Source organism: Tachypleus tridentatus, chromosome 9 (genome assembly GCF_004210375.1).
Source record: "Tachypleus tridentatus isolate NWPU-2018 chromosome 9, ASM421037v1, whole genome shotgun sequence".
Taxonomy (NCBI): domain Eukaryota; kingdom Metazoa; phylum Arthropoda; class Merostomata; order Xiphosura; family Limulidae; genus Tachypleus; species Tachypleus tridentatus.
In genome coordinates, this window is record NC_134833.1 from 35869133 (window position 1) to 35895056 (window position 25924).

General features: G+C 34.9%; 1 protein-coding gene across 1 annotated transcript in view; it reads left to right on the top strand.

The window, feature by feature from the left end:
- LOC143227344 (uncharacterized) overlaps positions 1–25924 on the top strand; it is a 108199-nt gene that overhangs the window by 23112 nt on the left and 59163 nt on the right. The window contains 3 exon segments of the mRNA XM_076458798.1: positions 1194–1319; positions 22987–23088; positions 23357–23461. Coding sequence (XP_076314913.1) covers positions 1194–1319; positions 22987–23088; positions 23357–23461 — 333 coding nt within the window.

Here is a 25924-nt window from a genome sequence, read left to right on the forward strand (position 1 = left end):
GCTATCCAACCTACTTTCGATTAAGATATATATTAGCATTTTAGTTTCTTTCTTTTTTTAAAAATATTATGATATAAACAACAAACACCATCCCACAACTAAACGACCAGTTCTCAATAAATGAAAAGTTACAGCTTCTGTATATATTACTGATTTTGGAAACTATGTTTCAACAAAGACAGTATCAGCTACATTCTTTCTTCTGCAATTCCGAGCTCTTTAGTAAATTAAATATTAAACTCTGAGGCTCAGGCATTTGTTTCTCTTAAAGTAAAACTAATGTGTGAGTTTGTGTTTGATCTCTCGTAAGACTTGCTATAGTAATACAGTCTGTTTTGTAACTGAATTTGATGGAGTTAGGCCCGGCATGGCCAAGCGTGTTAAGGTGTGCGACTCGTCATCTGAGGGTCGCGGGTTCGCATCCCAGTGGCGCCAAACATGCTCACCCTTTTAGCCGTGGGGGCGTTATAATGTGACGGTCAATCCCACTATTCGTTGGTAAAAGAGTAGCCCAAGAGTTGGCGGTGGGTGGTGATGACTAGCTGCCTTCCCTCTAGTCTTACACTGCTAAATTAGGGACAGCTAGCATAAATAGCCCTCGAGTAGTTTTGTGCGAAATTCCAAAACAACACAAACAAAACTGATGGAGTTAAAATTATTGTTGTTCTTTCTCTGTTCTAGGCCCAACTTGTCCAGGTGGCTAGGGCGCTCGGCTTGTGATCTGAGAGTTGCGAGTTCAAATCTTCATCACACTAAACATGCTTGCCCTTTCAGTCGTAAGGGTGTTATCATGTGACGGTCAATCCCACTATTCGTTGGTAAAATGTAGCACAAGAGTTGACGGTGGATGGTGATGACGAGCTGCCTTCCCTCTAGTCTTACTCTGCTAAATTAGGGATGGTAGCGCAGATAGCTCTTGGGTACTTTTGCAAAAAACAAAAAAAAAACAAAACTCTGTTCTTCCACGAAGTTTGTCAGCACTAACTCTGAAAGTTTATAACGCCAAAAACATTATTTCGACACTCGTGGTGACACAGCACAGATAATTCGTTGCGTAGAAACAAACAAAAAACATGAAGTACAACATATTGCACTTCATTACAAATAACAATGAAATATTTATATCATTGCCTTTAAATCCTAAAACAGTTTGTATTTTTGTAAAAAATATTTTGCGTTGTTTTTTGTTTTAGCGTCCACAACGTCTAGACCCTGCAAAGAAGACACAGAATTTTCATGCCGAACAGACTCTTCTATTTGCATTTCACTGACTCAATTGCATGATGGGAAACCTGACTGCCCTGACAAATCAGACGAAGGTAAGTCTTGAATGATTTATTAGTCCTGATTTTGGTAACTTTTGGTCTTACCCTACATATGTAGTTGCTGTGATTAAAACAAACCGTATTAAATCCACTTCAACAAACAGCATTTCGTGGTTTGCAAATTTATCAGTTATAAATCAGTAATAAATCATCGAAACACATGGTGTATTTCTATCCCATTTTAGCTGTTATTATATTTTAAATTTATTAGTTGTAAAATGCCGTCAAGGATGTTTTAAACTTTAAGATAAAACTTATGCCATTAAGTTCGTTCATTTCATAATTTTAGGACAATATCGCTCATGTCTCCTTATTTTTTCAAAACATACACCAATCCGCTTGTTTTTCATTTTTATTTTTTCCGTATCCTGATTTAATTATTGAAATTTGGCAATCGAAACCAATTAAATACAAACTGGTTCAGACCCGGCATGGCCAAGCGTGTTAAGGCGTTCGACTCGTAATCCGAGGGTTGCGGGTTCGAATCCCGGTCGCACCAAACATGCTCGCCCTTTCAGCCGTAGGGACGTTATAATGTGATTGGCAATTTCACTATTCGTTGGTAAAAGAGTTGCTCAAGAGTTGGCTGTGGGTGGTGATGACTAGTTGCCTTCCCTCTTGTCTTAAGTTACTAAATTTGGGGCGGCTAGCGCAGATAGCCCTCGAGTAGCTTTGCGCGAAATTGAGAACAAAGCAAACTGGTTTAAGGCTTTTCCTCCCGAAATAAAATAAAACGAAAGTACAAGTATTACATTAAGTCATTCTTCGTGATAAGATTTTTAGTTAAACGATCGTTGAGTTTGTCTCGTGTTACAACTGTTCCACAGGATCCACATTTGGTCATGTTATCACCCCTCCACCATTCACAAGAAACACGAAAGATTAATATTCGTACTATCTTTATTTGAAATTCTCTCTAACACATTTTCTGTATCAAGAGGTTGAACCACATCTTTTAACGAGTTCTCTTGTTTTTTATAAGTTCAGCATGTTGGATTTCGGTAACAGTGGTGGACTGAGCACAAATGGCACATTTCGTGTTGCTGTACGCTTGACAACGCATACCACCAACAACACCAGTTCAAAAAAAAACAAGTACTTTCAAAAAATAGTAAGCAAATACTAAAATGTATGAACAACAGAACATATTCAAACACGAAATAAGTTTTAAATAGAAATATTAGAATTTTTGTGTAATTCAAGTTTTTTTATTTGTCGAGGTACTTTAACTGGCAACTTTAATACGCGACTGCGTGTCCTTGATGGAATTATCATGTTGTAGAGAAATGAGTTAGCTTTTCAACCTTTTATCTATACGCAGTTGCCAAACTGAAATATTAATCATATTTCCCACTCACAATTTCAAAACATATCATTTGTCTTTTTCTTTATGAAACACCCAGATTTTGTGTATTTTACTACGTGATATTTTTCAACACGTACGTTGTCAATATTTTATTTACACAGAGCGTATAACACTACCAGTGAAAAGTAGATTAATGTAAATATTTAAAGTACATACGTCAAGAATAAATCTAATCAAAGTCCCACCAATAGCTCAACAGGATATCTGCGGACTTACAACGCCAAAAACCTTGTTTCGATAGTCGTGGTGGGCACATAAAAAATAGGTTATTGTGTAGCTTTGTGCTTAACTGCAAACAAACAAATTTAATTAAATGAAAGCTCAGAGAAAGCTACATCTACAAAAAGTTGACAATCAAATATGATCTCTTGCGACTTTCTTCCAAATTTGCAGTGTGTATGGATGAACAATGTATTACACGGAGCAAAAAAAGAGTGAAACTAGAACAGGAATTGTACCTATTTATCTACTAGTATTGCATGTTTTTGTGTTTTTTTTAAGAATTCGTATGTAGAGATAAACAATGGACAATCTGGGGATATCCATTTTTATCCTTGAACTGACAAGACTAGAGCAATGATGTTTAAACGTTTCGAGCTGAAACAGGTCCGGCATGGCCAGTTGGTTATGGCGTTAGATTTGTAATCTGGGGATCGTGAGTTGGATTCTCTCTCACACCAAGCATGTATGCCCTTTCAGTTGTGGGAGCATTATAATGTGACAGTCAATCCCACTATTTGATTACAAAAGAGTAGCTCAAGGCTTGGTTGTGGGTGGTGATGATTAGCTACTTTCCCGTTAGTCTTACACTGTTAAATTAAGGGCGGCTAACGCAGATATTCCTCGTATGGCCTTGCCCAAAATTTAAAAAAAATAAACAAAAATTAATCTAAAACCCCTCCATTATACATTACAATTTTCAAACTACTGTTTTTTTCTTTTCATTGTTTTTTAGTTTCGTTTCATCAAAGTAACCTACTCTTCAAAATGTAATTTTACAGATAATCTATAATAAAAACGTTCGAATACTATTTCTTAAATACATATAAACAATTAAATACATATTTCTCAAAATGTAGAACCATAAAACACAATATTTAAATAAATAAAATATACTTTGAAACATACTTAAAATTAAATTAGTTTAAGCTCATCAAATGTATTTCCCTTCATTTCTGTACCCCCCCCGCTAGTATAGCGGTATGTTTTTGAATTTATAACGCTAAAATCAGGGGTTCGATTCGCCTCGGTAGGCTCAGCAGATAGCTAGACGTGCCTTTGCTATAAGAAAACACACACCCTTCATTTCTATTTCTTTGATTAATTATACTTTGTTCTCTTACAATAGAAAAGTTGTCCATTTCCACGGCCTGGCATGGCCAAGCGTGTTAAGGCGTTCGACTCGTAATCCGAAGGTCGCAGGTTCGAATCCCCGTCACACCAAACATGCTCGCCCTTTCAGCCGTGAAGATGTTATATGTTACGGTCAATCCCTCTATTCGTTGGTAAAAGAGTAGCCCAAGAGTTGGCGGTGGGTAGTGATGACTAGCTGCCTTCCCTCTAGTCTTACACTGCTAAATTAAGGACGGCTAGCGCAGATAGCCTTTAAGTAGCTTTGTGCGAAATTCAAAACAAACCATTTACATAATCTTTATAACAGTTTAGTACGAAACATGCTTCTTATTTACTTCGTTGTACTTTTATATGATTCGAAATAACAGTTTTCACCGTTTCGCAGTTCTAACTGACCTTACTCAATTTTGTTATTTCTGCCCCGTTACCAATACCTATCCAAAGTGTCTCCGAAAAATTTTTTTTTTCGAAATTCATATTTTATGTTATATGCCCCAAATATATTTATTCAAATGTTAGCCGGCATATATTGAACATTTTTTAAAGAAATCTAACAATTAATTGATGTGAATCCATCTTTAATCTTAAATTATCTATTTAACCAATACTTAATGTCGCCCAGCGGGACAGCGATAAGCAAATGGATTTACATCGCCAAAATGCAGGGTTCAATTTTGTTGCGAAGGGCATAGCTGGTAGTCCGATGTGGCTTTCCTTTGAAAATATAAACTCAAACCAACTCCCAATTCACCGACCTCCAGTGGCTCAGCGTTATGTCTGCGGACTTACAACGCTAAAAACCGGGTTTCAGTACCCGTGGTGGGCACAGCACAGATAACCCAGTGTGTAGCTTTGTACTTAATTCAAAACAACACACTTCACCACAATATGTACATTCTAAAAATTACATTTCTTTTGAAGAACTGCATTTACATAAATTATCAATGAAAAAAATATTATGCAATTTAAATTACATAAACAACAGTAATTTTTTTCATAACTGAAAATACCTTCCTTAGAAAACATATTTTATGCCTATTCAATGCTGTTCGTTTTTTTTATACTTCAGCTGTATAAACTCGTATGTATTAGTTGCAGTTTTATAGTCAGTAACCGAAGTATTTTTTACCAACATACACCAAAGCGTTTGTGCTATTTATTTATATTTATATATCATGTTTAGTATGATTAATAAACATAAGTTCCTATTACAAATATGTTTTTTATTCGGTACAAACTTTTAAATAGAAATAACAGGAAAAACAATAGGTTTCTTTTTTAGCTTGTTTTTACATGTTAACAATATAAAACCTGTCTATAAAACCTTTAGGATGACAGTTTTCAAGTGTACTTCCAATGGGTCATTGGCAAGTCTCCATACAAGCAACGCTAAAATCCGGGTTTCAACTTCCCTCAGTGTATAGAACGTTCCATTACAAATACCGTTGTTCTATTTAACGTATTGTTACAAAACGCAATAAAGTATTTCTAACTTTGATATCTTCTCACCTTAAAAAAAATTCGAAGATTAAACAGGTCAAGAATTAATACAATTGTCAAAGTTAAGTATCAGAAAATGGCGGTAGGATCATACATCAGATTTAGTAGATTTTACATCTAGTAATCTAACTTCATGTGTAGTAGAACTGTTTTAAACGGCTTCATGACAAAAACTTACGTTACTGCTATTTGTTGACATTGTCCTTTTGATAGCGTCTAGAAGTTTGAAAACGTGTGTTTTCAGCAGATCAAGGCTATTCCTTTTCTTGATATAAGACGTTTTTGAGGTCCATGCCTGTCTGAAAAGTTAGGAGACGATCTGATAGTATAGACGTTTGCCTTGAAATCAACTTTCAAGTTGTTTTTTGAAGTTTTAACAGTTCGAGGATTAGAATAAAAGAGATTAGGCTTAAAGTTTTGCTTAAAACATTATCATTCTTAATCAATTGCAATTAAAAATGTTTAATTATTTGGGATTGTCTTTTATTTTTTATGCTGTTCAGAATATTTCCATTTCTCGTTTCATGACAATCTCTGTCTATAAAACTTCTGTACCTGAAATAAACTGTGTGTAGGGGGGGATTTATTTTTAATAGAAAAATCACATCAAGCTATCTGCTGTGCTCAACGAAGAGAATCGAACCTCTCATTCTAGCGTTGTAAATCCAACGACTTACGTAAGGGAAGGATTGGAACGATTTCTTTGTAAAGCGCAAATTTTCAAAATAGAGTATCTGTGCTTTTCCCGCTACAGGTATCTAAACCTGATTTTTAGCTTTATAAGCCTACAGACTCATTGCTGAGTGGTAGTAATGGGAGGTTAACAGAGGGAACTTAGAGGAGTCTGGGGCATGATTTTCTAGAATATGTTTAATGTTATAGTGACAATTTGGTTCTATTCTTATGCAATAGAAGCCAACACATAATTTAAAAAAATATGTATCTGTGTATGTATATATGTATAATATATATGTGAATATATATTATATGTTTTATCCCTAAACCTCTTGTTTTTTTATCTTTTCCTTCTTTATACCCAGAATTCCAACTCCCTTTAAAATTTCTATCTGTTTATATTCAATTGCTATCTTGGATCAAAAACACAATTCAAGTTAAACAAACAAAAACAGAGAGAACCTAAATGAAACTCAAAGGATAACAAAATTATCTGATTGTTGGCTCTCTTATTTCGACAACAATGATGAAATGATATTTGATTTACTTGTAAAAAAAGGACCAAATGATTAGTGCGCGAGAATCCTCATGTGCTGTTCGTGAGTTCGAATCATCATTCCGCCAAACATGCTCGTCCTTTTATCTGTGGAGATTTATAATCTGACGGTCAAGTATACTATTTGTTGGTAACAGAGTAGCCCTACAGTTCCATCTAGCCTTTCACTGCTAAATTGGGGACTGATAGCGTAGATAGCCCTCGTGTAACTTCATAGGAGATTCAAAACAAACCAAACTTGTTAAAATTATAAAATAAAATAAACGTGCAAGTTCTGTTGAACTAATAAGATAATTAAGAAATTGGGTGAAGAACTGAAAATTTCTTGCAAGCTGGTGAGAACATGTTAAATACAGGAACATGTAAGTTAGTTACTTTAAATTTCATTTTTTCACAATCAAGTTAACTTTCAGATAAACAATAACTGATTAGCTGTTTATCAATAGTTGAATTTATAACATTTCAAATAAGACAGACTTTTATGGTGTAAAATTGGTTTTAGTTTGTTTTGGATTTCGTGCAAAGCTACAGGAGGGCTACCTGCGCTAGCCATCCTTAATTTAGCAGTGTAAGACTAGAAGGAAAGCAGCTAGTCATCACCACCCACCGTCAACTCTTGGGCTACTCTTTTACCAACAAATAGTGGGATTGACAGTTACATTATAACTCTCTCATGGCTGAAAGGGCAAGCATATTTGATGTGATGGGAATTCGAACCCGCGACTCACGGATTACGAATCGAGTGGCTAAACCACCTGGCCATGCCGGGCCAACGCTGTAAGAACAATAATCTAAATCACAACCTAATTTGTATATGTTAAAACTGATCACTGTTTTTAACATTTCCTGAGAAATAATAACAGTTCAACTTGGCTGGTTTTTGCTTCTATTAAAATTTTATAAAATATTCACCAACTATTTTGTACAGCATAGTCGCACTTTCTGAGAGTCTGAAACTTTACCAGTATTTTAATAAATTTAAGAACAGTCAGTCATGTGACATTTGTTAATAATTTATAAACACCTCTTTTGCTGTGTTTATTTTCAATTATTATTATAAATATATAAATATATTCAAATACGAATATTTACCCTATAGTTGCAACTTTTGAACCGTCCTTTTAAACTCATAAGAAACCTGAATTAGTTTTATTTTACTACCCATTCTTATTACACATTAGTTCCAATCAATTGGACCGTCATTGGTTCACAAAGAGGTCACTCAGTGGTACTGCGGTGTGTCTTATAACGCTATAAACTAGGCTTTGATACTCGTGGTTGGCAAAAAACATACAGTCAGTTGTGTAGCTTCGTGACAAACAAAGAAATATCGCAATGAGATTGTACAACAGAGATATTCACAGCCTTCTCAGATGGTAAAAACTGCATTAAATATTTAATGAGAACAACCATAGGATAAGGCAAAGATGCAAATAACATGTTTTGAATTTCAATTTAGAACACATAAATTTTTAAAACCTTTTTATTATGTTATTAGAGTACCGAATTATAAGTCTAAGGGTTGTTGGTTCGCATTATTGACTTGAAATCGGCCCCAAAGTACAAGAACGACGGTCAAATCCTATTATTCGGTTACGTGGTAGTGTATAAGTGCACAGGGGGCGCGTGAGTCCTTTGTTTACGTATACTGTTATATGATATATCCTGCATAGTATGTTTTGAGTTGGGACGTTCTTCAGGTTGCCCTTCGGTAGAGGCCTGGCATGGCCACGTGGTTAAGGCACTCGAATCGTAATATGAGGGTCATGGATTCGAATCCCCGTGGCACCAAACATGCTTGCCCTTTCAGCTGTGGAGACGTTATAATGTGACGATTAATCCCACTATTCATTGTTAAAAGAGTAGCCCAAGAGTTGGCGATGACTAGCTGCATTCCCTCTTGTCTTACACTGCTAAATTAGGGACGGCTGGCGCAGATAGACCTCGTGTTGCTTTGCTCTAAATTAAAAAAAAACAAACAAACATTCAGTAGGTCACAGATAATCCCCAGACTCAATTTAAAAGACTAAAAAAGAGTAAAACGTGTTCAAAGGTATTTTGTGGCTCGAACCTTGAACCCTCGATACGCAACCCAGCACACTGACTACTAAGATCTATTGAGCTGTCATAACTGCACGCACAAATTCTAGTACATATATATAAATATATGCCAAATTCATTACATTATAATAATAAGACTAAGTTTATAAAAAAATTCTTAAGAATAAAAATATCACTAAATAGACTTAGGAATGTTGTTATTCAGCCTAACATTTGTATTTTATTTTTTCATTACTCAGTTTGTTTTATCTGTTAGCTAGATTAGTTTTTAATAATCTAATCTCCTGTCAAACTTTTAAGATAAGTGAATGATGCTGGATAAACGATCGTAATGGGTAACAAAGTGAAGCATTAATAATGTTACTGGATAGCACATTGTTGGCCCATACAATGGGAAAAACTTTCCTAGTCGTACAAATTCAACACTTGATGTGTAAACCACACAATACTATCTATGATAAACGATCGAGTGTATAAAATTATGAACTTTTCATCCGTGAGTAAAAGATGCGAGACGTAGAGTTTTGGTGGAAGCTTTAACATGCTTTAAATATTAGAGTTGAATGAGTTCATTACGTATTATATGGATATGTACAGAAGATTGAGTACGTTAAATTAAAACGATTTTGAATACGTAGGTCTAGCCTAACCGATATACAATCGCAGTGCATCTATCAGAACAAAATTTAGACATATTTTGTTTCATAACACTGCACAACATAGTTTTTGCTTCTTGAACACTGTTGGGTGTTCCTTATAGATTTTTGGCTGCTGATCACAAAAACACATCCAGATTTGCCCATCACGTACCGTTTCATCGAAATCTTTAGTTTTGCTGCAATGGAAAAACGATATCAGGGCAACTGGAATCCATCAATGCTTGCTGACTACTGTTGGACACTGCAATGTGATGCACCGGACATTGAATACAAACGAAAATCAGGAGCAAAATACTTTTAATTATGTTAAACTTAATAGCGTATTAGAAACATAACGCAATTAAATATGTTGTTTTTTTTTTTTTTCGGTAAACAGTTAACTGTCTATTTCTCAGAGATTCTACGTGATGAAGCAAAACCAAAACTATATTTGTGCATACCTGTCACAATCAGCAAAAACTTTCCAGAAAGCAAAACTTTTCAAAAAAATTGTTGTATAGTGTAATTAGTGTGTTGCCATCGAAAAACTGATCGTTTTTTGAGAGAGAGATATATACAAAGGCCCTTTTTGATGTAAAATAATCTTACTTTAAGATCGTAAAGATCTGTTAAGATTGATAACTGAAAACATTTATGTAACGGGGATATCTGCTGTTCTTAACGGTGATGGAAATTTTTGGTGTATGTATCAAGTTGGGGTACCTAGACAATTCAGAAAGAGGTGTGTTGAGCAAAGTTCAACATCCTGTGGCAGGTAAGTATTCACGAACGCAAAGATTAGTGTCAAAAGCCTCTCACGTGCCCCTGGTATAAAAATACAACATAATCGAGAAATATCTCTTTCTGGAAACTAGGTCAACATAGAGTGAGATTACTAGGATAAAGCTTCGACTCATAGCTTCCATTTAAGCGTAACATATCTTAAGCGGCTGGATAATGAAATAGGTATTCATGATATTTCATACAAAGATGTAGGAGACGAACCGGTCAAGTTACCTACGGAATTATATGCGATCAGACTGTTAATACAGGTTCTGGTAAAACGTTCTCGTACAATAGATAGCATATGAAAAGGCTGCAGAAACTAGTAGTGTGGTTTGAACGTAACATCGTAACTCCGGACCATTTTGGAATGGAAACAACGATGCAAGGCTATTGTCAATATGAGTGGTTGTCAGAGGAGTGTGACAGAACGTAATAATATATATTTAACAGTGAGGATCCTAAATCGTTTCAACATAACGTTTAGCATTGACATAAAACAGAAAGTTTCTGTCTTAGCGGCGTTTTTATTATTGCTCCAGTGCATATACTTCCTGATTACCTCGTGTGTAACTAGTTAGAAACACCGTTCCCTAGTTTACAGTTATTCTTGACCACTATTTAATATTTGGTGACGTGAAAGGTCTGAGGTTCAAGACAAAATTTCTGTAAACACGTTTTGTTGTTTGAAGTTACGTGTAGGAGTAGTAGTGGAATTATCAGTTTTAGGGCGTTTAATACATGTTCTTAAAAATCTGTTACATTTCGTGGAACTGGTTTCACACACAATTTTTTGACCTAGATTTGTAATTATTTTTTGTTTGTTACACACGTGTTGCCAATTCTAGCAACAAAAAATCCAAGAACGCTTATTTGCTTAACTTCGAAAACCGCTGAAGAAGTGTGATGCACGTTTTACTCTCGACTAGGTAACATTCTACATTCGGTTTTAATATACTCTCATGGCCATGATGCATATAGAACTAGTCCTTGTATAAAGACATGTAATTCATTTTGAAAGACAGCGTAACTTTAAGTGCACATAAAATGGACCACTTTCAAATTTCCTTGAGTATATCGTGCAACGTGCGAAACCTAAAAGCTTAGGTTTATCACAGGACACAACTAGTCTCTACTTTTACGCATTTGTCGCATTATTTTTTGCCTGATAACTGGAAGAGATAAGAAAGTTGTGCAAACCATTTTGTGTTTTAAACAGAAATGAGGCTCAATTTGTCAGTATCATAATAGCTTAGAATTTAAGAACTCAAAATTTATATACTATTACAATGCGGTTTATTAATGTTATTCTCATTGCTACAGAGAAATAGTAGTTTAAATAAAAAATTATGTCATGCGCAGTAAAAGTACACGTGCGAATAGAGTTAAAAAAGAAACTAAAACTTAGCAACTTCCAAAACACAATGATCTTTGAAGCTTATTAAATTAATTTATCTTTGCCATTGGTAACTCAGTGGTAAGCCTAAAAGATTTTAACTCAAAACGTCGGGTTTCGATATCCCCGGTGAGCAAATTACAAACAGTCCATTGTGCAGCTTTGTGCTAAAACCAATCAAACAAACAAACTATTTATTTCTATCAAGATGTTCAACATACATAGCTATTGGGTACTGCTACAATGTAGGAGTGTCGCTGAAAGCCGATTATGAGAGAACCGACATGGTTTAGTGACAGTTTGCGAGTCGTGGGTTCGACACCCCTCACAAAGCATTCTCGCTATTTCATTCTTGGTAGAATTATAACGTGACGGTGAATCTCTTTATTCGTCGATGAAAGAGGTGCCCACGAGTTGTCATTTCGTGGTGTTAAGCAAAACCACAAACAAACTGACAAAGATAATGTTTGTACAAAGAATATAAGTAAAACCTGTCTAAGTCTGAAATATCAAAATTTTGCAGCATTATCTTAAGATTTCTCTTATAAAATGGCCAAGTGGTTAAGGCACTCGAGTCATAATGCGAGGTTCGCGGGTTTGAATCCCCGTAACACTAAACATGCTCGCCCTTTCAGCCATGGAAGCTTTATAATGTGACAGTCAATCCCACTATTTGTTGGCAAAAGATTAGCCAAAGAGTGAAGGTGGGTGGTGATGACTTCCCTCTAATCTTACACTACTAGATTAGGGACGACTAGCGCAGATAGCCCTCGTGTTTTGCGCGAAAAACAAAAACAAACAAAAATCTTATAAAAGACCTTCTACATGGCGGAACCTGCAACGCGGACGGAAAACTATCTTTCACCTACCTTATCTATCAACAACTAGGATTAGAACTTGAATAAGGCAGAAAAATGTTTTTGATTAAATATTAATTTCTTATTTGATTAATAATTTCTTTAAATATTAATAAATTCTTGGGCATTTTGTTACAATAAGTCACAGTGTTCCCTTGTTATTCCACAGGAAGTTGATTCTTCCTTAAATTTTTGAAACAGCACGGATGATAAGTGCTGTACTCGAGAAATTTTTGAACAAATTAAACAAAAGAATGGAACAAGAAGTTAGGAATATTCCACTTTTTCCAGAAAACGTAACTTGTCACCCAAAAGTTCAACTTTCAAATGTTCGTTTAGTCTTTCTACCTCCATGTACAACATCAGTTCTACACTCACTAGATAATGGAATTATACAGTGTATAAAATTAAAATACATAAAATCGATACTTCAGCATATTATGAAGGACAGTGAGAGAGCATCTGAAATGACCATGAAAATTGACGTGTTAGATACAGTTGCATTTTTTAAGTCATTCAATCAAATGCGTAATAAAGTACTTTCGAAACTGTGGATTTATTCTTGATAATGGCGGGGATTGTGGAGAAGTTGATTGTTATGACGATTTTAATGAAATCCAAACTCTGATGAAGAAGATTGATACAGATGATTCTGAGAACACGCAAAGTATTGTGAACGTTGACAAGAATGTTTTAACAGAAACTGATGAAATTGATTTAAAATCTATAATAGAATCGCAAGATGATAACAGTGTGAGAGATTCAGAAGATGAACAAAATGGAAAAGATAGTGAGGAAATAGAAATTCCTATTTCATCGAAAGTGTTAAGTTGTATTAACGCTATCAAAATGTATGCAAAATTGAAGGGGGAAAATGAACTTCATAAAAAGGCCGTAGAAATGGCGTTCTCTTTTAACCATATGAGAAAGCCCATTATAAAAACGAAACAGTTGAAATTGGAAACTTTCTTCAAAAAAAATTGAATAAGATTTATATTTGATGTATATTTTGAATACCTATTTTTGTTCTTATTCTAATAAATATAGTATAAACAGTATAATAACTTTATTCGCAAACGTCTTACTTCCCTTGAGTCAAGCAAGTATAACGTTCTGCTCAAAAGTTATATATAATTAAGGAAATGCATGTTCACTGTCTAAACCGGAAATTTTACTTCGTCCTGTGCGATTCCGTCTTAGACAGGTTTACTGTATTATATTAATTGGGGAACGACAAGGTTATCACAGTATAATTGAACTCTTTCTTATATGATACTGGAAAAATGTTTTTATTACGCAATGTGCAATCCCCAACTTCGCGAAATATTTTACCTCCGTACATGTAGATTTGAAATAGGGGTCAAATTTTCCTTTTTTTTCTCCGTTTCCTGTCACGGAGAACTTATTTTTTCTCCATTTTCAAGGTGCAGATATGACATAACGAATACGTCACACTTGGATCTAATGCACTGGCGCCACGGGTAACGAAATGATATTCCTACTTAGGAAATAGTGGAACTGATCTTCCAAAAAAGAAACTTTAAACGAAATAGGTAAATTTAAAAACACCTTTATGATTACTTGAAACTCGCCGTGAAAAAGAATGTGAAGGTTTTGAAGCCAAAACAAACGTTATTTACTTTTATTATGTTGGTAAAAACACATTAACCTCCTTGTATAAATAAAGATCATTTCAGTATGTTTTATTATGATAGAATAATATTTTGTGGGATGAGGTTTATTCTGTAATTCATTAATGTAACATGTAATAAAAACGTTTTAACTTCATAGTTTTAGTAGTATATTCAATTACGTTCCTGGGGCGTGTGTTAAGTATATGAATATTTTTCATGATGTTTGGAAAACTTGTTTGTTTTTGAATTTCGCACAAAGCTACTCGAGGGCAATCTGTGCTAGCCGTTCCTAATTTAGCAGGGTAAGACTAGAAAGGAGGCAGCTAGTCATCACCACCCACCGCCAACTCTTGGGCTACTCTTGTACCAACAAAGAGTGGGATTGACCTTTACATAATAACGCTCCCAACGGCCGAAAGGGTGAGCATGTTTGGTGCGACGTGGATTCGAATCTGCGACCCTCAGATTACGAGTCGAACGCCTTAACCCACCTGGCCATGCCGGGTCGTTTGGAAAACAAAATCACTTTTAGCCTGACCGCTTTCAAAAGATATGCCTTTCTTCATCAAGGGTAAATTAAATATTTTTCAAGTTTCTAACACCGTTACTACGAGCACAAAGTAAGTAACGAAAACGGTTTTGTAAAATTCAAATTAAGCATTTTCATCCCGCACTGATAGTTAACTAAACTTTAGGCCATTCTAAACCTTTTGCTAAAAATAAACAAACAGCTGCAGCTGTGGTTATTCAAAGAAGTATTAAAAACTAATTTCTACAAAGGTTAAGATGATGCATACGTCAAAAGTTTGCTTGCCCACTGTCAATGGTACAGCGGTAAGCCTGAAGACTTATAACATTACAAACCAGGTTTCGTTATTCGTCATGGACAAGCAGAGATAGCCTGTTGTGTACTTTTGTGCTTAAGAGCAAACAAACAAACAAAAATCTGTTGTAGCGTCATCATATATGAACAGCTTTATAAAATAATCACGGGTTATAAATTTTGTATATCGTGAACGTGCAGGAAAGTTTTATTTTTAGAGATTATTAGGACAGCTCCCTCTGTAAAAAAAAAACAACAAAAAACATACATTTTGTTCTAGTAATTTATTTTGCGTCTATGTATGTATCTTAGTTAAAAAAATTAAGGCGTAGAATTAATAAGTTATATTGAATTAATAAAATGCTTGGTCTGAAGTAGGAATCCTGATTAAAAAAGAATAGAGATAGGTGAATTATCACGTATTCTTCACTTCCGTTTCTTTTGATTTGTCATTCTCGTAAGATGTATCAGATATATCAAATGCTATTTTCAATTTTCCAAAACTCGCATATTTAGTCTTATAAGTTTCAACTGGAAAGCTTTTCAATTTCTCATATTGAGAATTGAATAAAATTAAATCCAGGTACTAACTGGGATCACGGTCCTAATTAGGATACAATGGATGAAGTACCCCCCATTATTCCCCGTCCCAACTTTATTTGATGGTGGCACATTGTAAAAAGTAATAGAAAATTAAAATAGAAAAAGAAAATTATTTTATGTTTCAAACAAGCAAAGGAGTTATTCTTAAGCCTATAACAGCCTCTGTATCGATTTTTAATAATGTTCTACATGAACTAGAAAGCTCTGTGATTGGTTCTGTCTTTTGTTTGATCACCCGTTCCTTTATCTGTGTTCAATTATATTGTTATTTTCCAGTATATATCGTGATAAGTTCTGATGTACTTGTAGAAATAAAAATTAAAGCAACGGTTGCTTTTCATTTTTACGTACGCAGTAACAGTGGTGGTAAAATTATCTTTCCACAATACAATACAATCAAAAGTCTCTTTTCTACTTTATCTAGTAACAATACATAAATTTTAGCTAAATTTTCCTTGTTTAACCCATGTCATTAATTTATTTTTTACTTCTATTAGTATGATTATTTTTTCTCAACTGAAAATGCAAAATTGATATGAAATGTTGGTATTGCTATTTGGCTTATTTATGTATGTGTGTTTACTAGCTTTCGTCGTCTTTTAAATTTGACTAACAATCTTATGGCTCAATGTCTTTTTATTTTTTACTCTTGATTAACAACCCGATGACCTGATGTTGATGACTCTTTTAAATTTTGACTAACAATCTTATGGCTCAATGTCCTTTTATTTTTTACTCTTGATTAACAACCCGATGACCTGATGTTGATGACTCTTTTAAATTTTGACTAACAATCTTATGGCTCAATGTCCTTTTATTTTTTACTCTTGATTAACAACCCGATGACCTGATGTAGTTTTTGTTTATTTTTATTGTTTCAATGACAAAACAGTTATAACTTTGTTTTAGTTTAATTTCCTTCTTCTTGTCAGTAACAACTGTCATGACCGCTTCATAAAAAATCGATTGCATTTCAACTATCTGACATAACCTTACACCAAACTATTTGTCATGCTCTCGGAAATGCTTGTCAAGGTTGCGAGTTGTTTCTATATAAAGGGATGTGATAAATGATAAATGTTTTGGATAAGTTCCTTAGAAAATGCCCCCGCTAGTACAGCGGTATGTCTCCGGATTTACAACGCTAAAATCAAGGGGTCGATTCCCCTCGGTGGGCTGAGCAGATAGCCCTATGTGGCTTTGCTATAAGAAAAACACACAAACACACACCTTAGAAAACTTTTGGATGACTTGCATATTTGCCAGAACTTGATTCAGTCTAACTAATCATTAAATTAGGTCAAGGACAAAACAGGTTTTGTATGAATTACCTCTCAAATGACATATCTTTCTTATTTAAATGAGGTAGTATCCGTTTCAATTGAATTTACTACAGTCTAATTTCTACCCTTCTTCTACAAAAAATAATGATACAATGGAATACTGGAACTAAAATAATATGGATAGCAAAAAAGGGTTTTGGCATTGTTGACCTATTTATAAATTATGAAAACCAAGTGACTGGAAATAGTTTTTTTTTTAAATGACGTTCTATCTATATTTCTATAATTTTTTTTAAATTTTTCGCTAAGCTACACGAGAGCTATCCAAAAGACTAGAAGAAAAGCGGCTAGTCATCACTACCCAGGGACAACTATTTGGTTACTCTTTTAACAAGAAATAGTCAGATTAACTGTAACATTATAATGTTGCCATGGCTGAAAGGTCAAGCATGTTTGGTGGGAGTAAGACTCAAACTTGCGACTACTAGCTTGTGCCTAAAGCGCCATGCCAGGCCTACAGTAGAAAGATTGGCTTGTTTGGTTTGGTTTGAATTTCGCGTAAAGCTACACGAAGACTATCTGCTTTAGCCGTCCCTAGTTTGGCAGTTTAAAACTAGAGGAAAGTCAACTAGTTAAGATCATTCAACGCTAACTTTTGGGCTACTCTCGTCTGGTATAACAGTGGGGTTTGATCGCGACTTTAACCTCGTTATCATGAACATAAAAATTGGGGAATATGTTTTGCACAACGCGACGAGAACCATGAACACTTGAGTGTCGTGTTACATGTGTTGCGCACGAAAACATTTAAAACAAAACTATGTATTCTACATTCTGGCAACCTAGTCTTTAGTCGAAATATGTTTTGATATTGAAGATAACAGGCAGTAAAGTTAAATACTGATTTACATTTTAGCATATTTGAATATCTTTATATCTCAACGTATCGTCGGATATTTCTTTGTTGCACGTATATTTCAAAATTTTCAAATAGTATTTTAACTTTTCTAGTTCACCGAAGTATTGATATACGTGCTTCAATCGCCAGTGGTTTGTAAGTCATAAATACATAAATAATTAAATGTGTAATAATTATTGTTAGTAATCAGCTTATATAAATTAAAACCAAATATTTTTTTTTCCTATGAGTTAAAGCTCAAATAGTATCGGTCTTTTTTTTATGTGTTGGTCCAGCGCGGCTTTATGGTTAATGTGTAGGACTTTGAATATGAAGTTACATGGTTCTAGTCCCGTTAACACCAAACCCCATTAATCGGTCTGACAAGAGTAACCACAAACTTGGTGGTAGATGGCGTTGAACATCTGGCTTCCCTCTCGTTCATCACTTCAAAATTAGGAACTGCGAGCGCAGACAGCTTTTATATAACTCTCCTGTAAATTTAACAACCAAAATTAACGTGCTAGGACTTCGCCTTCGGCTAGCTAGAATGCTAATAACATCAACGTTTCGTCAATTTATCCTAGGTTTTATTTGTGAATTATATCAATTGATATCGTGTACTTTCACCATATGTCACTTTTCTAATCTATTTCCTTACGAAACTGACACATTAAATCACCTTATAGATCACGATCACACAGTTATAAAGCACTATGTTCAATTACTACCAGTATTAACTAAAGTATATCAGACCTGAACACATTAAACAATGCCTTAATTACATTCTTCAATTATACTGGCTGGTATGAAACCTGCAACATTATGGTATTAATATAAAGACACAGAAGAAAGCCTATGTTTTGAATACAATATTAATATTTGTAGTTAATTGTGTGGATGTATTAATAAAGTAAGAATTTTACAAACAAATAACTCATTATATTATTAATAAAAAAGTATTTTCTTGTGAACTAATAATAACATAAATCTCACTAGAAAAAAATTTCATTAAGAAAAAGGTTTCTATAACAATAACCCAAACTGTGAATACAGTACTAAACATTTCAAAATATTTGACAAGGTATATTTGTCGGGGATTTTACGTTCTTTTATCGTAAAAATTCGGGATTGGATTCTCTGCAGTGGATAGAGCGTCGGCACCCAATTGTGCAATTTTGCATTAAGATTGTTTGTTTTGAATTTCGCGCAAAACTACTCGAGGGCTATCTGCACTAGCCATCCCTAATTTAGTAGTGTAAGACTATAGAGAAGGCAGCAAGTCATCAACACCCACCGCCAGCTCTTGGGCTGCTCTTTTACCAGCGAATAGTGGGATTGACCGTCACATTATAACTCCCCTATAGCTGAAAGGGCTAGCATGTATCCAGCAATCTTTACAATTAAATCAGTCGCATGGAAGTCCCCCAAAAATATAAAACATCAACAGTGCTAACAAATGTGGTAAAATTTTGGGTTAAAAGACTAAAAACTTTTTTAAAATTGGGAAAGGGAATACAAGCACAAAGAAAGAATAACTGACTAACACACGAAGCACTAAAATGTTTTTTTTTCTAAAACATTCGAGGTGGGTAGCACATGCCATTTCTGCTCCCATGGTTTGCAGTTTATGGACTGAAATGTATGCATTTTTTTATCGTTGCTAACTTTATTAGGCTTATCTATCTTTTAAAAACCTGTTTGTCTGTATAATGAGATGATATATTACCATTATAAAACTTATACGGGATAGAAGTACCTGTTTGATTGAATTGATAGCAAATCTTTTCAGAGAGACCGCGAGATTACCAGGTATTTCATCTATTTGTGATATAGGTGTCAACATATAACAGTACAACTTTCTTAATTTTTTGTTATTGTTGGAAGAACACCTTGGTTGACACAGATTTTTAAACTCCAGCTAACTGTATATGAAGCAAAGCCGACGACTCCAGAAACTGGCAAAGGCATTGACCCAAAACTAGGCTTAGGCCACACAAACACACACATACATATACATATATATATATATATATATATACACACATATTTGTTTGTGTGAGCGATTCCAAGTATTAAAAATTTATAATGTTTACATTACAAACTGCACCTCTCAAAAGTTTTTAATTTAACACGTTGGTGACTACTATTAAATTAACTGCTTCAGTGAAAAAACAACAGAAAAAATTAGAGTTGTTTGAGTTGTAATGTCATTCTGTGAAAGTAACGATTCTGTGTTAAGGAATGCACAGACGAGTTCACAGTATATAATCTATTGCTTTATTTCACTGAGATGGTTGCCATTCGTAACAGCTCCAACCGGTTAGATCTTATTAATGTGTATCCACGTAGAACATGAGAAAAAGCCCAGTTGCTAGGCCTGACAATGGGCCTTTATCAAATAAAACAATTTGTTTTGTTTTTGAATTTCGCGCAAAGCTACACTGAGGGCTACCTGCGATAGCCGTCCCTAATTTAGCAGTGTAAGAATAGAGGAAAGGCAGATCGTCATCACTACCTACAACCAACTCTTGGGCTACTCTTGTACCAACGAATAGTGAGATTGACCGTCACATTATAACGCCCTCACGACTGGAAGGGCGAGCATGTTTGGTGCGATGGGGATTCGAACCTGCGACCCTCAGATTACGAGTCGAATGCCTTAACCCACTTGGCCATGCCAGGCCTCACATAAAACAAACAGAAAAAAAAACACTGAAAGTTAGAATAGTTTTAAATAATTTTCACAGCCTTTTGAGCTACTAAAAACAAGCCCAATCTTTCATTCGATTCACAACTTGGTATGTTTTCTAAATATTATACAATTATAGAAATACTTTGGTGAGTAAAACACGACAGAAAACACAATGTACAATTCATCACAGCTACTAGTCTGATATTCTTCTCTCGATTTGTTCTTGTCAATACTACTGATAAGGTCCTGAATCCTCGAAACGGTGACAAGTGATAAACTGAATTATGGGATGGATTTCACGTTTAATGTCAGCTGAATAATTCGGAAGAATAAATTGTTACCGTTCTTATTTGATTGTTTTAAGGTAAACGATGTGACATAGTCTGGTGGTTAGGGTTCTCAATCATGTCAACGAACATGTTTGTCTTTTCAGCTAGGGGGCGTTATATTCTGACGATCAATCCCACTATTCGTTGTTAAAAGAGAAGCCAAGAGTTGGTCGCGGATGATATCAACTAGCTCTCTTACCTCTATCTATCAATGTTAAATTAGGACGAATGACGAAGATAGCCCTCGTGTAGTTTCGGGTAAAAAAATGTAAAAACAAACAGTTAAGTCAAATACAAATAAAACCCATATAAAATGGCCAGGTGGTTAAGGCACTCGGCTCGTAATTTGAGGGTTGCAGGTTTGAATCCCCGTCACACCGAACATGCTCGCCTTTTCAGCCGTGGGGGCGTTATAATGTGACGGTCAATACCACTATTCGTTGGTAAAAGAGTAACACAAGAGTTGGCGGTGGTTGGTGATGACTAGCTGCCTTCCCTCTATTCTTAAACTATTAAATTAGGGACGGCGTGTGATAAGTCAAGAATAAAATGAAATGTATTACCGTGTTCAAAGTTCGAATTTTCTTGTTTACGTTATTTGTTAAAATGTTTATTTTGCACATCATATGTATGTGTGTTTGGAATTAAGCACAAAGCTACACAATGTTCTCTCTTTGCCCTGCCCACCACGGGTATCAATATCCGGTTCCTAGCATTGTAGGTCCGCAGACATGCTGCTGTGTCACTGGGGGACCACATTTTATGAAATACAATACTTTGTTTCTAGTGTAGATTTTTAAGATAGAGGGGAAAATCTTATAATCCAATCAATACAAACGTGAAAATACCAAAAGAACAAACAAACTGACCTGTTAAGAATAAAACATTATATCCATGTAAGCCCTTCCCTAGGGGCTTAGCAATCAGTCTAAATTTCTTTGAAGTCCACAGACATTCTACTATGCCACCGGGGTCGTAGGGAATCGAGGCCTTGATTTTATCATCGTAATCCTATACTGTTGATCCACTGTTTTTAAGAAGAAAAAAATATGAATAGCATTGACATATCCACATATAAATAACCTCGTGCGTTGTATGTCCACACATTGCCCTTTGTTGCTAAGTTATATTCAAATACTGTGACTATTTTTATGACTATTTTTTGTGACTATTTGTGAACGACATTAGACTGTTTTGTTTTTGGAGTTAACACTCGTGGAATATTTCAAGAAAATTAATATGATCAGGTACTGAAAGGTGTCGCCAGGCCAGTGGAAAATGTTGTTTTTTGTTGTCGTTGTTGAACGTGATGACGAGAAATGAGATTTATCAAAATATTTTCGATTTCTAATGCATTTGAATGTTCATCCATAAATTTCTTAAGGACTATGAAAGCATTAAAAAAGGCAGAGTATAAGACACAAGACCTGCGGAAACAAAGTTAAACGAAAAAGTAGAATAACATTGGCCTTTTATCGGAAGAGTTCACGAGTGAAATATAGATTAAAATAAACACGAGCCTTAGTTAAACAATGAAGTCTTGCGTTTATTTATGGCCAAGATTGAAACTATAATAGTTTGAAGTGTAAAGAAAACCTCGTTACCTGTTGACTAGAAGTTAATTATTTGAATACTATTCACAATATTAGAATATTAAAATTTCTTTTTCGACAACTATGAATCTCTACAGTCACTTACAATAAAGTTAAATCCATACGAACGGAATAATATGAAAATTAAATGGATGTGTTTTTGTTCCTTCATGGACAACATCATAAAAGTAGGTAACTAGGCATATAATTTGGTATTGATGGCTCAGTTCATGTGAATTTAAACTGTGTTGTTAGTTAATTTAAACGGCATTGTGTATATACTTATTTTGTCTAAAATCATGGTTCCAAAGGTCACAACCTTTCGGATTGTTGATACTAGTTCATTATATATAAATGAAAAAAAGGGAAGCATTTTGCTTTATCATAACCAATGACCGCTACGTTATAGTGTAGGCTTTCCATTTACATTAACACGTGTTGTCAATTTTATTACTCTCAATTAACTAAATAATCTATTACTATCCTTTGAAAAGTAATGTATTTTAGCAACATGTTGAAGTGACGTAATTTCTAAACCACTAGAAGCAGCTTTTCTTGTTCTTGGATTGTAACTATTGTAACGGTATTGCTAAACAACATATAAACCTGGTTTTATTAGAATGTCTCCCGGGAGAATTCCAGTGTCAGACAAGTCGTCAATGTATTCCTGAAGACCGGGTTCGTGATGGGTGGGAAGACTGCCGAGATGGTTCTGACGAAGGTAAGCCTTCAGAATATCAAGAATTTGGGGGGAAATGTGGCAGTACTTTTCTTCCCTTAAACAAAGATTTGTTATTATTAACTCCACGAAAATAAACGTTCTTTTAGAATCTATAAAAATTAAAAATGCGATGGATGACTCAGCTTTTTTCTGCTGTCAATAAATGTTTTCAAGCAGATATAAATTACAGATAATGTGTACAGCTTTATCGTTTTCGAAATGTTTGTTACCATTTTGTGTTTTGTATATATTACTTCCTTATTACTAGACTGCGGATCGAACCAACATCGATGTGGATGTGGCTTTCCACGCTGTCTGGAACAGAAATATGTTGGAGACGGGATAAGCGACTGCTTGGATGGATCAGACGAAAGTTAGTGAGATGTTATTTAAATTTAAGAATAATATGAAAATCGTGGACGCCAAACAAGTTTTTCTTTTCAGTGAAGTATCTCAGAAATTAATTACCTATTAACGTTAAATAGCTGCCTTTTATAATTACCTATTAAAGTTAAATAGCTGCCTTTTATAATTACCTATTAAAGTTAAATAGCTGCCTTTTGTAATTACCTATTAAAGCTAACCAGCTTTGTATTTTGAGAAAAACATTAACCCACAATCCAAGTGTTCGTGTTTCACAAGAACGTGTGTAATTGAAAACCAGATAAAACGAGGATACTTAACAAACGAGTTACTATTTCGTTTAATAGTGTACGTAAACCTTGTTTTGAAAACTCGTTACTTATCAATAAACATGTCTGACTGCGTGCAAGTACTAATAATAATAAACAGTTTACTACCATACGTCAAGTACCTGTTCAAATATTTTTTGAGAATTTACAAGTTTGAAACAGGACGCGATTCATGTACATATTCACGTACACATTTATGTACATATTTATTTGTTAATAAGCTTTGTAAGGTGGAGCTATATAAGAACAAGCAAATGTTTCGCATCTAATCCTTCTGTTTTCATGTTTTCTGTTTAGTTTCCTAGTGGGTTTATTTGTTTTACAGCATTCACCTATCTTCTGTATCCACCGCGAGGAACCGAACCCCAGATTTTAACGACATAAAAACTTAAGGCTTACCGTTATCACATCGAGGTATTTTTTGATAGGTCAGCAATAACTTCACGCATTTACAACGTTAAAATGAGGGATTCGGTTCGCCACAGTGTACATAGCACAGATAATCCATTGTGAAGTTTTTGTGCTAAAAAACAAACTCTCTATTATTATTTTGTTTCTTGAAATTTGCGCAAATCTACACGAGGGCTATCTGCCCTAGCCATCCCTAATTTAGCAGTGTAATACTAGAGGGAAGGCAGCTAAGTCATCACCACCCACCGTCATCTCTTGGGCTACTCTTTTACCAACGAAGAGTGAGATTGATCGTTACATTATAACGCCTTCTCGGCTGAAAGAGCGAGCATGTTTGGTGGGACGGGGATTCGAACCCGCGACCCTCAAATTACGAGTCGAACACCTTAACCCACCTCGTCATGCCGGGCCTCTATTATTACTAGTATATTAATATTAATACAACTTTTTCTGTGATTTGTAATACCGTTAGAAAAGTTATCTCTTTATTTCTATGCATAAGAAGAACATGTTGGCAACATTTTGAAAATATTTTGTGATTATTCCATTCTAGTAACAAACATACAACTTGAACATCAGTTTTAGTACTTGATAAGATTGTTTGTTTATTTGTTTGTTTTGAATTTCGCACAAAGCTACTCGAGAGCTATTTGTGCTAACCGTCCCTAATTTAGTAGTGTAAGACTAGAGGGAAGGCAGCTAGTCATCACCACCCACCGCCAACTCTTGGGCTACTCTTTTACAAACGAATAGTGGGATTGACCGTCACATTATAACGCCCCCACGGCTGAAAGGGCGAGCATGTTTGGCGCGACGGGGATGCGAACCCGCGACCCTCGGATTACGAGTCGCACGCACTTGATAAGAGCCATGTCTATACTTGTGGAGTTGCAGTATTCACAACCCATCATGTTTTCATCACAGTTGACTATTAATATTATGTTCATAATAAAATTGAAGTACGCAATATATATTTTGTTATATAATATTAGCAATGTTGATACAATAGAGTTTTTAATTATTTTTTACACTATTATTTACTTTTATTTGCTAAAATTGTAATACAATGAGCATCATCAGCTGATGATGACAATTATATAACTAACACAAATACCGTTTTTCATTTCTGAGGAAAATGCTTAGAATATTTTTAAAACATTTTTCTATGGATTATTTTCTTTCGTTTTGAATTTCGCGCATAGCTACACGAGATCTAGTCACGCTAAACGTCTCTACTTTAGCAGCTTAAAGCTAGAGGGAAGGCAGCTAGTCATCACCACCAACCGCCAACTCTTGAAATACTCTTTTACCAATGAATAGTGGCACTGGCCGTAAAATTATAAAGGGTGAGCATGTTTGGTATGACAGGTATTTAAACCCGCGACCCTCAGATTACGAGTCGATCGCCCTAACCACGTGGCCATACCAGGCCACATGGATCATCTAATCTTTAAATTTTGTCCCTGTCTTTAAAAATGCAATAGTGTAAGGTCCACATGTTAAATCATTATATCTAAAACGGGTCGGCTGTAGATCTGAAAGTATTTCTCTTCGCGTCCCGTTTGGAGTCGTGGGTGGACCAAAAGAGCGACTATCTAATTTAATTTTGCTATTACAATAATCCAAAAGTTACCGGTGGGTGTTATTGGCAAGTTGAAGTCCGTTTCATCAATCAGTGGAAAATTAGGAACGGTTTGTGCAAGTTTGCACCTCGAAACCGTATTCAAAACAAA